General features: G+C 36.4%; 1 protein-coding gene and 1 long non-coding RNA gene across 2 annotated transcripts in view; one reads left to right on the forward strand and one right to left on the reverse strand.

Annotated features, from left to right (window-relative positions):
- LOC138864026 (uncharacterized) overlaps positions 1-1,485 on the forward strand; it is a 2,014-nt gene extending 529 nt beyond the window's left edge. Inside the window, exon 2 of the long non-coding RNA XR_011399057.1 lies at positions 1-1,485. This exon is cut by the window's left edge and continues 265 nt beyond it. This is a non-coding gene — a long non-coding RNA (uncharacterized lncRNA).
- The window catches only part of LOC138864025 (serine/threonine-protein phosphatase 2A activator-like), a 14,578-nt gene that overhangs the window by 1,492 nt on the left and 586 nt on the right, over positions 1-12,500 (reverse strand). Inside the window, exons 2-6 of the mRNA XM_070129822.1 lie at positions 8,248-8,330; positions 7,669-7,872; positions 7,245-7,462; positions 1,999-2,224; positions 1,716-1,823 (exon numbers count right to left, since the gene is read on the reverse strand). Coding sequence (XP_069985923.1) covers positions 1,716-1,823; positions 1,999-2,224; positions 7,245-7,462; positions 7,669-7,872; positions 8,248-8,330 — 839 coding nt within the window. The remainder of the gene's footprint in view (positions 1-1,715; positions 1,824-1,998; positions 2,225-7,244; positions 7,463-7,668; positions 7,873-8,247; positions 8,331-12,500) is intronic.

Raw genomic sequence — 12,500 nt, forward strand, 5'->3', positions numbered from 1 at the left:
AAGGTCGGTACATCACAGCAGGGGGCAATTTGAATTGATTTGAAATTGGTAGTTACCGTTGTAAAGACCAATTCAATACGAATGTTACCTAAATGTCGGATTTTTAAACTTCATATGTATAAGCGAGATACAGATTATTTCATGTTGAAGATGATAGTACTCAGTAATACCTGCTCTGAAATAAAAACTATATGGAATTTTGAGCTCGGTTGTATGCGTAGTCTTCGTCTGGCGTTCAAAAAGCTATCGCATCCGTTTCGTGCGTTCCCGATAAAAATGAATATGTTTAGACATTACCGTAAGTCTTAGGCACCATAAATTGGCAAATATCCCACAACACCTAGGTGTCTGCATGATTTTATGCACTTCTTAGTAAAGATAATGGGTGCAAATGGCTAATCATAAACTTTACACTTGTTCTCCTTTGCAATCTGTTAATATTGACAATTATCAAAGAAAATGGTATGAGAGGGATAACTAATATATTTTATTATTTAGTTATGAAAGTCAATGTAGGCCTACTAAATTATGATGATTAATCTTTTTAACTTTAAGTGCGTGCGTTCACATACATATGATCCTCCTCGAAAATTATAAACACCCAGTGACCATCTCCCCCTCCCCCCCCCCTGTGTGAGGCATGGGGAATATTCAACGACTTTCGTAAGTTCTCGAATTCAATGTACTAAATTCATATGCTTTTAAAATTCTCAAAATTGAACCACCATGTTGTATTCATGCCAGGACTTTATAATTAGAATGATTTTGTACTAATGTTGCCATCCACAGTTCCCCATTTCTTCAAAATAAAAGAAAATAATAAAAATAAAATGGAAAAAAAAAAAAAAAAAATTTAAAGGTTTTTATCTGGTTTAGATTAGTTGTCTCTATGGTAAAATGCATTTATTAAGCTTTTCACACGAAAATATCAACTTTTATGAACAACGAAAAAAAAAAAAAAAAAAGTTACATACCTTTACAGAATAGCGTCCCTATTGAACATGAAAATTCCTATTGACTTGGTAATCATTGCATTGCAAAGTACACTAAATAAGCGTTTTTTTTATAAATAATATCATTAGATTCAGAGAAAAATAACAGAGATAACGAACTTTGACAAGGTGCCAAATACAAAACGCCGTAGCTCCGTCATTTTTTTATGAATCTTCGGTACATCCCAACTCACGTAATTTTCATGCGATCCAAATGCAGTTTGTTGCTTTCACTAGAGCCTCGGCGTCCCATGGCCATGTAAAAGGCCGATTTTTGAATTTTTGCCTTTATCAAAAAATAATAATATTTTAATGCTGAAAAATAAATAAAAAAGTATTTTTTATGTCAAGTTGTCCCCCGCCAAAAAAAAAAAAAGGAAATTCAAAATTCAGCCTTTTACATGGCTATAGGCTATAGTTGATCTAACACTAGTATTTTTTGGGGAATATTCTGTAAAGAGCTCTGATAGTTGGGATGTACCGAAGACATACCCCCCCCCCCAAAAAAAAAAACGATTTTTTTCGACTTTTTGGGGGGTGCCCCCCCCCAATGGGGGAGCAAAGTTAAAATTTATATATATAACAGAGCGCAATTCTTTACTCTATAGCATGCAAAAAGAATCAATCAGTTATCTCTAACCGATATTTTTTTATGATGTATAGAGTAGGGAAAGGTGGCCATTTTCCGGGACGGTCCCCTTAAACTTTATACAAAAGCCTTACCTCTGCTTTATACATTTTTATCAATCCTTGGTTTATTTTCCCCCAAGACTGAACACCACTAATGTTCCATAATTGATTGGAGTGTTCAGCAAAAGGCCCTGTCTTTACCTGAAAAAGAAAGTGATGATGCATCTAGGACAACGCACTTTCTATAATTACCCTACAGATTTATAACACTTTACATCAGATGCTACTATATTCAACAACTGAAGTAAATAAAGCTATAGGAAATTCTACAGCTACAGACAAAGCAACCTCGCAGTTCCCACTGCTCAAAACTTACTGACAATATGAATTTGATACAACTGAGAAACAAGTATTCATCTGCATTTTCGTTAACAATCTTCTCACTGATAAACATCTCCGGCGAAATCTTTGGATGCATGTAGAGCTGTGATGACCCCCAAATAAATGGAATGAACTGATAATCATCTAGGCTCCAAACACCTTGGCTACCAGCAGGTTCCATCTTATATGTCATCTGTAGTTTACGTGCCAATTCAAGGTACCTATAAGATGTCATTCATATAGAAAAATAATATAATTACATCTGTAAAAAAATAAATAAATAAAACATTGTGCACATACTGAATGGTAATTCAGAAATAACAAATACAACGTTTTCCATATTTCTGTTAATTTCTACTGGCTATTAAGAAGTAAAAAATACACCCTTTTCCATATTAATGTTACTACTGTTTACAATGACTACCATTCTTATTTCCTAGATGCTTAAAATAAATGGATGAATACATAAAACATGAAGTCATGAAGTAAATGTTGAAGATGAAAAAAAAAATAATAACAACAATAATTCTCCTTGATACAAATATCTGTATAACTATAAATCCTCTAAAAGACTGAAAGGCTAATGACACACACACTTATTTTTGATTCTCTGTGACAGTTTTCATATCTCCTTTGAATACTTCTGTCCATGTACTGGTTAAAGTATAAAAGGATAAAACCCAACACTTCTTGGAGTTTACTCTCCCTAAAAGTTATGAAAAAAATTATATATATAATTTATAATTTCATTTTTTATAGTGTTGCTATGAACACCAAACACTTTTCCAAGGAGGCGTGCTAATATAGGACTCCTTAACCATTTGATGAATTCAGTTTCTCTGCAAAACACTTGAATTCATTTTTTCAAATATATCTTAATATCTTAACTATATCCAATCCCTACTCGAAACATCATTAAATGACAAAATGATGGATGAAGTATCAAGAAAAGAAAAGACTGAATGATAGTGTCAATAAAATACCCAAATCTTTCATTTACATGAAAAAGAATCTACAAAATTTTCAACTATAGAAGGTTCAAAATGCTTCAAAAACCTCTAGCAGGATCATTGGAATGCATCTTAAACTATGAAAACAAATACTGATCCAAATGTGTGTAAGGAATCTTTATTCATGTGTGTTTAAGAGGATTCGCAGCCTGAAGATAAAAGAAAAAATAGTTACAATTCATACCTCTAGGCTACTTTGACAACTGCTAGAATGCAGCATAGTTGACCTGAATCACACCAGGCAAACATGAACTATTGAAGGGAGAGTCGTCAGTACAGTCACGAAATTCGTTATCCGGTCCTCTTCGCTATAGTTTTTTAGCTAGGTCAATAAAACTTTTACACAATGTGCATGGATATGTGATGCTTGAGTACCAGGAATTTGATTTTAAAAAGCTGCATAATTTTTTGTGCCAGAAAAAAAAAAAAAAAAAAAGAGCGAGATGATAGAATTCGAAAATTATGTAATGGCTTCCTTATAGTGAATAGTACTGCAGTTTCTTTCTGACCAGAGTTAATCAAAAAATAGGAGTACCAACTGTGGCATTTATGTAAATCTATCTGAAATGACAATGTTTCAGTTATCTTGCAAAAAAGTGACTTTTTTTTGTCAGAAAATCGCCATTAATTTTTCAGTAAAAAATGTATTTGGTGGAAATAACGCATGACTTAGCTACAGTTCGTAGATACAAACTGGACGATCATTTTGCAACAAGAATTATCAAAATCGCGTAATTACATACAAAGTTATACTTACTTTCATGCATGAAAATATGATTTTGAGAAAATAGTTTTTGTCTTTCATCTTCATTACACCATAAAGGTCATACCAACGATTACCAAATGTAAATATCCCTTGGCCTTTAATAGGAGTCCTAAGGTAGAGGGTCAAGCCTTGTTCAGGTAATTTTAGGTCATCTTTATGTAAAGGTTAGGTTAGGTTAGGTTAGGTGGGAGTGATCTCTGAAAAGTATACTTTCAGATGTCAAGGCTCTTGGTCCCCTGTCATTTACATATCAGAGTACATGATAAATCATATATTATGCATTTCTGATATATAAATGACATATTGCCAGGTTTTCAACAGGCTGAAAACAATGCATGTGTACTCCCGACAACTTTTTCAATCGCACTGTTCTCCCGTCCTTGCTGCTGCTGCCTGCCTGCTGAACAGAGCCTAAACTATTGTACAGCAGTATCATACCAAATAATTCGCAAAAACAGCCAAAAAAAAAACGCTGAAAATACAAGAAAACAAAGCAAGAGCAAAAAGGGGTGTGGCAGCGCAAGGGCATTTAAATACCCCAGACTTTTAAATCACGGAAAGGAGTGTATTACGCATCTGGCAACCGGGCGTCCGGGGTGCTTCACAGGCTCACGCATCCACACACTAAATTTGAAAAAAAATCGTAATATGTGACTTGTACCGACGACTCTTTACCTATAGCAGTGAACTGACCATGCCACTACGCACCCCCTAGGTGGTACACAATGTTTTTGAGAAAATTATAAACTATCACATTTAGTGTGTGTATATATAAATAAATAAATATATATATATTTTTTCTTCTTCTTCTTCAATGTCAGGTAATTTTATCTGGAAGGATCCAACAGATCTAAGTAATATTTCACTTTTAACCCCTTCTTGCTGGGTGGCATGTACGTACATGCCATGGCTATTGTGGACCAAGTAGCAGGTGGCTTCACGACCAATCCCCCACAATTGGCTCATCTGATGGAGCTTGATTTTCTCCATTATTAGTGGCATCATTTCTATTGAGAAACTTTTAGGCAATAGCACCTAAAGTGAAGGTAAACCATCACATTTATTTTATAATTTTTATTATTTTTTTTATCATTATTATTATTATTTAATGATATCAAAATATAACCTCTCGGGTGTATAATGTTGCTTGCAAACTGTCAATGTGTGCCAACAACCCTACATTAATAAAAGATTAAAAGATTTAGTTTTAATTCCATTTGTTACAATGGATATTCTTTGCTGTGACATACTGTCTGTTTTATTTTGCCCAAATCTCCCCCTGTGTGCAAGGAATGGCCGGGGATACCATTCACTGGCCAGGCGTGGGATTGAATGCAGGTCCGCAAGATTGCTAGACCAGCACCTTACCAAATTTTTAACCTGGGGTTAATGGGTTAAGTATTATAACTTAATATAAGCTATTAGCAAATATTATTTACATTTGTATTATTATGCAAAACTTCCACAATGTACACCCAACAACAAAAGTGATGTCGCCTTGCCATACCTGGATTGGAGAGAACTTGCCCTTCTTGCCCTGAAAGGTGGTCCATGTTCAAACAACCTGGACATGGTTAGGAGGGGGGGGGGGGGTTAAATTCGCTAGGCAAAGCAAAGGGTGAGTGTTCGGCTGTTTCAGTCCCATCCTATTGAGGCTAGCATCTGCACCCCCCCTCTCTCTATCTATCTCTAACTCTCTCTCTATCTATCTCTATCTCTCTCTCTCTCTCTCCCCCTCTCTCACACTCACACACACACACACACACACACACACACACACACACACACACACACACACACACACACACACACACACACACACACACACACACACACACACACACTGTGTGTAATATTTGTGAATATGAATAATGTATCATCTCAAATAGCGCCCCTTGAGCTGCCAAACATTAATAAATGGCTTTGGCCATATTATATCAGTTTAAAGTTTGAGATACAAATTAATTTAAAGTGCATCGTCAGTCAACCTAATCTATTATTTTGTTTCCGAAACTGTTGGTGAAAATGAATGATGTAAAATGAAATGCAGTGAATGTGTGCAGCAGTGCATTAAAATAATGATGATGGCTTATATATGATGCAGGTGTTGCAAAACTTATACTACTAACACATCTTTTTGTGTTAAATTATTAGGTGACAATCTTTAGACCTGGGCAAACCCCTTTCCCAGCACACGCTTGCTCACTCACACCATGAAGGGCCGAGTCTAGTTTCACTCTACCCTAGGCTAAAGGGATATTCCCTCAGCCTTGACTATACACCTTTATTTGTCGTTTCAGCAGCTGGTGTCCATCACCTTGTTGGTGTTCCCCCTCCAAACTATTCAAGAAACCCATTACTTTTGATATCCGTCTTTTACACACTCATTTCGTTATTTTTGGTAATGAAATAATTGTAAACATTTGGAAGGTATAATGAGGTATGACCTAATGTCACGAGTATTATTCTATTTTCCAAATAACATATCAAAAGTTTACCATTATCTAAATAGCTGATCCAGGTGATATAAGATGGAGGAGTGTAAGAGAGTAGCTGCTTACGATAATGCAGAGCCATATATTAATATACATCCTTCATCCTTCATACATATATGTATGAAGGATATTTCTGTGTGACGAATATAAATATGAATAGTCAGTTCCAACAATGTTTAATGATTTTTTTATATATAGAAAATATGATAAATAATGTAATATGATTTCATGAAAATTATTTTCAAAATAATATATGATAACTTATTTCTCACGGCAGGTTTCCAATATTTCCATCGAATTAACAACTAAACAGGAATAAAAGTGATCCCTCTCTCTTTCTTCATATATATTTCAGTCATTGTTGCACTTCTTCGCCTGATTTCTGCAATTCCTCTCCTCCTCACATTCAAACCATCCTAACTATGCCCTGGTTGTTTGAACACAGGCCTCCTTTCAGGGCAAGAAGGGCATGATCTCTCTGAGCCAGGTCTGGCAAGGCATCACCGCTTTTGTTGCTGGCTGTATCATAAATAAATGCTACAATTTAGTATTGCCCCATTATAAGAAAATTTAGTATTGCCTCGGTATAAGACAAAATCCAAACTTCTGCTAATTCTTACATCTACATCCCATCTAAATACTAACAAGACTAATGGCAAAGGAATATCCATAAATATACAAGGACAAGAAATTCATGATTCTCAAGTTTAAAAAAAAATCATTACCAAATCCATAAACATTACACAAACTATATGGAGTACATATAAAAATGAGTACAACCCAATTTACAAAAAAATACAAATTGAAAAAGTGTCTACATGAATTTCTCTGGAAACAAAACTGCACTTGAATTTATTATCACCACTGAATTATCTACTATTGAAAATTACAAGAAAGTGGAAGTAAAGAAGAGTAATGTGAATCCCTAGACCCTTGTCCAAAAATACTTAACAAGATGCTCGTAACTTACCTTCGAAATATTTTGGTAACTGCTGCAACAGAGTCTTCTTGCTTTAAAGCCCCAATTTTGAAGATGCATGTGAGGAACATAAGGAAGGCCAGTTCATGTCCTGTCCCATAATCAATGCGTGTTGAGTTTCCCACACTCTCTACAAGATATACACCAATTTCTGGGACTGCAGAATGGAATTCTTCTGGAAGTGCAGATTGTACAACTTCTTCTCCTTTCTGAACAATGGTCCAATATTGAAAATGGATGAGAAATTACATCTATACAGGTGCTATAAAGCAAGAACACATTCAATTTACCTTTTTAAATCCTTCACTGAACTTATATTTCTTGTGTATACACTTCAGACATGCAATGGTGCACAAGGCTTCAAAAAATAGTAATTAATAGTTAAGCCTTCATTAAATCACATAGAAAACATTACCTCTTTCAGCCTGGCATAAAAATCGCGAAAGGCTTTATTGCCATAACGCTGTGGTTGGTCAACTGCAGGGATCTCATCTATCCACTGACTGAGGGTATCCAACATCTTTAGGATTCCCGTAACAACATCATTTGTCTTGCATTCCACACTTAGCTTCTTCCCTTTTACAGCATCATTCATTGATATCAGGAATCCTAAGATGTCCTAAATCAACAAGAATACTGATTAGAAAATACTAAGGAATTAATTAGTATCTCTTGAATAATGATATAAAAGTGTATAATTTACAAATCTAAGCAAGTATAACTTACAAATCTAAAAGTATTGTTAGTCTGTTACATATATGTTTCAGTCATCAATATACTTTTTCATACACAGAGGAATTTTATTTTTCTCTACATTTTTCTTATGAACAGATGAAGTGCTCAAATAAAGAAATGATGTAAGTTTACCAAACAGGCACTTTATTTTCTTTGTATATGCAATTAAATTTAGCTCAATAAAATCTTCACCATAATTTTATCACTCTAGCCACTCTAAGGTCATCCAAGTCTAACTTTTTACAACCACTTCCATTACCTGGTAAGCTTCTGATAGCTCCCATTTCTTAACATCCTGAGCCACCAACACTGCACGCTGTGGTTTCTCAAACTTGTGACTTTCTGTTAAGGGGAACAATAAATATTCATTATTGACAAACATAATTTGTCAACACAAAATATGCCAGACCTTTTCTTAGACCTAGGTTTTGTGTGTGTGTGTGTGTGTGTGTGTGTGTGTGTGTGTGTGTGTGTGTGTGTGTGTGTGTGTGTGTGTGTGTGTGTGTGTGTGTGTGTATGCGCGCGCGTGTGTGTGTGTGTGTGTATGCGCGCGCGCGTGTGTATGTGTGTGTGTGTGTGTGTGTGTGTGTGTGTGTGTGTGTGTGTGTGTGTGTGTGTGTATGTGTGTGTGTGTGTGTGTGTGTGTGTGTGTGTGTGTGTGTGTGTGTATGTGTGTGTGTGTGTGTGTGTGTAAAAGAAAACTATATCAATTCATGTTCTATAAGCTTTAATCTTAATCCAAGTTGTGAAGATTTCAGTTTCAAGGCAAGGTGAGTTAGGCCTATTTAATGATTCAATTGTATAATCTCCTTCAGATATAAGAAAAAATATTCTGATGCCTATCATAAATTTGAAAAAAGAGATATGTAACAGTGAGGTTGGTGTAATAAATCTGCCATAAATTTTAATATAATGCAAAACCTTTTGTCACTGCTGCATTGTCAACTGAACAGCTAACATAGGGGATAATTTACCCATAGTGTGCCTTAAAAAAACACTCCTTTCGGTTACTAAAACTATAGTGGGTAGATACTATTTCAGGTTCATAAATTAAATCAGAAAACAATAACTTGTACAATTTATACCCGCACAGGTTAATACATCCGGAAGTACATTCTACATAAATAAGGACACTATAACAAAGTAAAAAACTACACTCACTGACATATGAAATAATCTGCATCATCAAAAAATAACATCAGAAATTGATAAAATAGATTGTGACTAATGCCAGGTGCAGAATAAGCCAACAGTAATTGGGTGGGGGTCTGGGGAAATGTGGTGATCAGATGGGGGATTGGGGGCATAGGTTTTTGGTATATACAACAATGTTTGTGGATTTACCATGAGTGGCTGGAGTTATGGGGATTTAGTCACAGAAGGGTGGAGTCACTTCATAATGCTAATTTTTTCATTTATATAATTTGCAATAGAAAAAGTTAATTCTTTACAGTCCGGATGCACTCACCAGAGTCCCTAACTCCACATCACAAATTTTATCTAATATTCTAAGGTATTGTGACTGGGGATACTCTTTGGGCACAGCCTAAGGGGAGTGTTGATGGGCATCCCCCCTCAGCAAACATCATCTTCACCTTGGTATGCATGACAATATAGAGCCAAAATTCAGCAGTACTGAATGGACTTTAGCTGTGACCAATGCTTTATGCTATTTTTTCCCTTTATTTGTGGTGTTACCATTCATATCTGCAGATTATTTGTTGTACTGGTGACTAATGATATTTAGTCCCCAACAAGAAAATCATTGTCAAGTTGCCCTAACTTAGTGTGTCCGTACCGTATATATTAATTTAAAAAATAACGAGATTCACACATACATAAATATTCAGAATACCTTTGCATAGATATGAATGATGTACACAAAATTGGTCTGTGTAGAGTCAACTGTAGATGGCTGTTCCCCCTGTAAAACCCCCAATCAGTGACTTAGACGGCAAAGAATTCACTATGTGTGTACAGCAGGAAATAACATCGGGCAGACTCAGTATCTGGCACTCAGAGGCACAATTACTGATTATATCATACACTCTATGGGGGGGGCTTCCTCCTTCTAGCTCCCACCTGAGACTACAAAGAATCTCCCACATATATACTACAGGGTGGTGTAAAAGCAAATCACATGCGTATACGAATGTACCATGAGTATCAGCTTGCTATCCTCTGATAAAGTCACAATATTCTGAATATAATGTGAGGTATTTTAGATCACTGTCGTCCATCTATTATGTTAGTAAGTTATCATTCCTAGGGTGTATCTTGCTGCATGTTGGTCCTGTGTTATATCCTGCTGTGAACATGTGAAAGATTCTTTGTTTTCTAATGCAGGGGTTGGCTTGCAGCAGCTACACCTCCCAACAACATAACTGATTTTGGGTATATTATAATCATTGAGGTGTATCTTGTGTGTATCATTTGTATTTTACCTGCAATTTCCCTAGTGTCTTGCATGCCCTCTCCTGCTGTTGGGGCCAAAAATGTGGGTTTCAGGGGATTTTGCAGTGACTGTCCTAAATATATATCTATATATCTATATATCTATATCTATATATCTATATATAATATATATATATATATATATATATATATAATATATATATATATATATATATATATATATATATATATATATATATATATATATATATATATATATATATATATATACACATACATATGTAGCACAGAGTGAAAGGAATCCATCAATACACTATCTTAATGATTGGTCATCCAAAGGTATTCTAAACATTAAATCATGCATTTACCAATGTGAATAATTGAAAAACGGAATAAAAACTGTAATGATGGATGGTTGTGTGAAACAAAAAATGGTAATTTTCTATATTACGTCCGCATAAACGATATCGACGATTTTGGTATCGTTGGATTCCTCTCACTCTATACAATGCAAATATGTAGGTTTTATTGCGCGGAAACGACCCGTTAGCCACAAACTTGGCCCCGATAGCGGGGGCGACGATGTCGGAGCGGCAGACGTAATATATAAAATTACCCTAATAATATAACCTCACAGTGAAAATAATCATGGTTATTCACATGACTTTCCATTGTGACCCCCCTGGGGGGGGGCTGCTGCCCCCCAACCCCCACCGAGGAAACAAAATCTCCACCACATATTCACGGCAGGATAGAGCACACGCGAACTAGATGCGGAGCCGATAACCTACAATAACCTAGGATTTTTAAGGTACTAACCTGATTGATTAATGCCGCTAATTAGTAGGGAGGGTGCTCCTTTGCCACAGAATGTGAAGGAGGCAGGGTGCGTCCTGGCTGCCCACACCTGCCGCAGGCTTTCTCCCGATGGAGGAGGCCGTAGCGGAAGCACATCTCTAGCATATTTTCCTGGCTAGTTGCAATTTCGCGCAGAAAATCCGTCTCCGAATATGAGCACCCTCCACACTCGGCCATCGCGGCGACTATGACTGACTTCTGAACGCAACGGTTATTTTGGTTAGGAATACGGACGTCGTTGTTCCAGAGGAAGGGAAACTCGACCTTGAGGCCATCAGTGTAACATCGAAAGAGGCGCAAAACCCTCCGAAGAGGGCGGGCCACCCTGTTCATCCTGATTATTCTACAATCATCTCTATATACAATGTTGGCTATACCAAGGTTAATAAGCTGATTCAGTGGGAAACTTACGAGGTAATTGTAATAATACGCCCGCCGCTCCGACATCGACGATGATAGTGTAACGCTCTAGCCTGCCGGGAATATGTGGTGGAGGTTTTGTTTCCTCGGCGGGGGTTGGGGGGGTCGCAGGGGGCGCAGCCCCCTGCAATGGAAAGTTATGTGACTAACCATAGTTGTTTTCACTGTGCGTTATATTATTAGTGCTATTTAACCCCGCATTTTCCATGGAACATTCCATGCCCTTCTCTGAAATCAGGGCCAAGTTTGTCGCTAACAGGGGGATTCCGCGCAATAAAACCTACATATTTGCATTGTATAGAGTGAGAGGAATCCAACGATACCAAAATCGTAGATATCGGTTATGCGGACGTCATATGGAAAATTATCCAAAAAATAATTGGATTTCCACACTAAATTTTGTAGCCACAAAGTTGGTATGTTTCTTTTAGGTGAAGACAACAAAATGAATTACAACAAATGTCATGCTAATGATTAGACTATAAGAGAATACAGAACAAAGCATATTTGTACCCGTGCACTCCTAACTTCCAGAAACACATTTTCATGAAAGATATATACCAAGAGTGACATACCTTCGAGAGATGAAGTCCCAAAACCAAGGTATGATGTGAATCTAAAAATCCAAACCTAACCTTTCCTACCTTCTATTTATCCCCTACATATAGGAGACACGATATTAAGGACTCTGGGTGGGCGGTGGTGTTGTGGAATTAGTCTCAGAGTGGTGATATGCAGCAGATATTTTCGTCATTTTATGGTATATATGAAACTCTATTTTCTATGCTCTATATGATTATGGTGCCTATTTCCTTCTAT

Source organism: Penaeus vannamei, chromosome 14 (genome assembly GCF_042767895.1).
Source record: "Penaeus vannamei isolate JL-2024 chromosome 14, ASM4276789v1, whole genome shotgun sequence".
Lineage (NCBI taxonomy): Eukaryota > Metazoa > Arthropoda > Malacostraca > Decapoda > Penaeidae > Penaeus > Penaeus vannamei.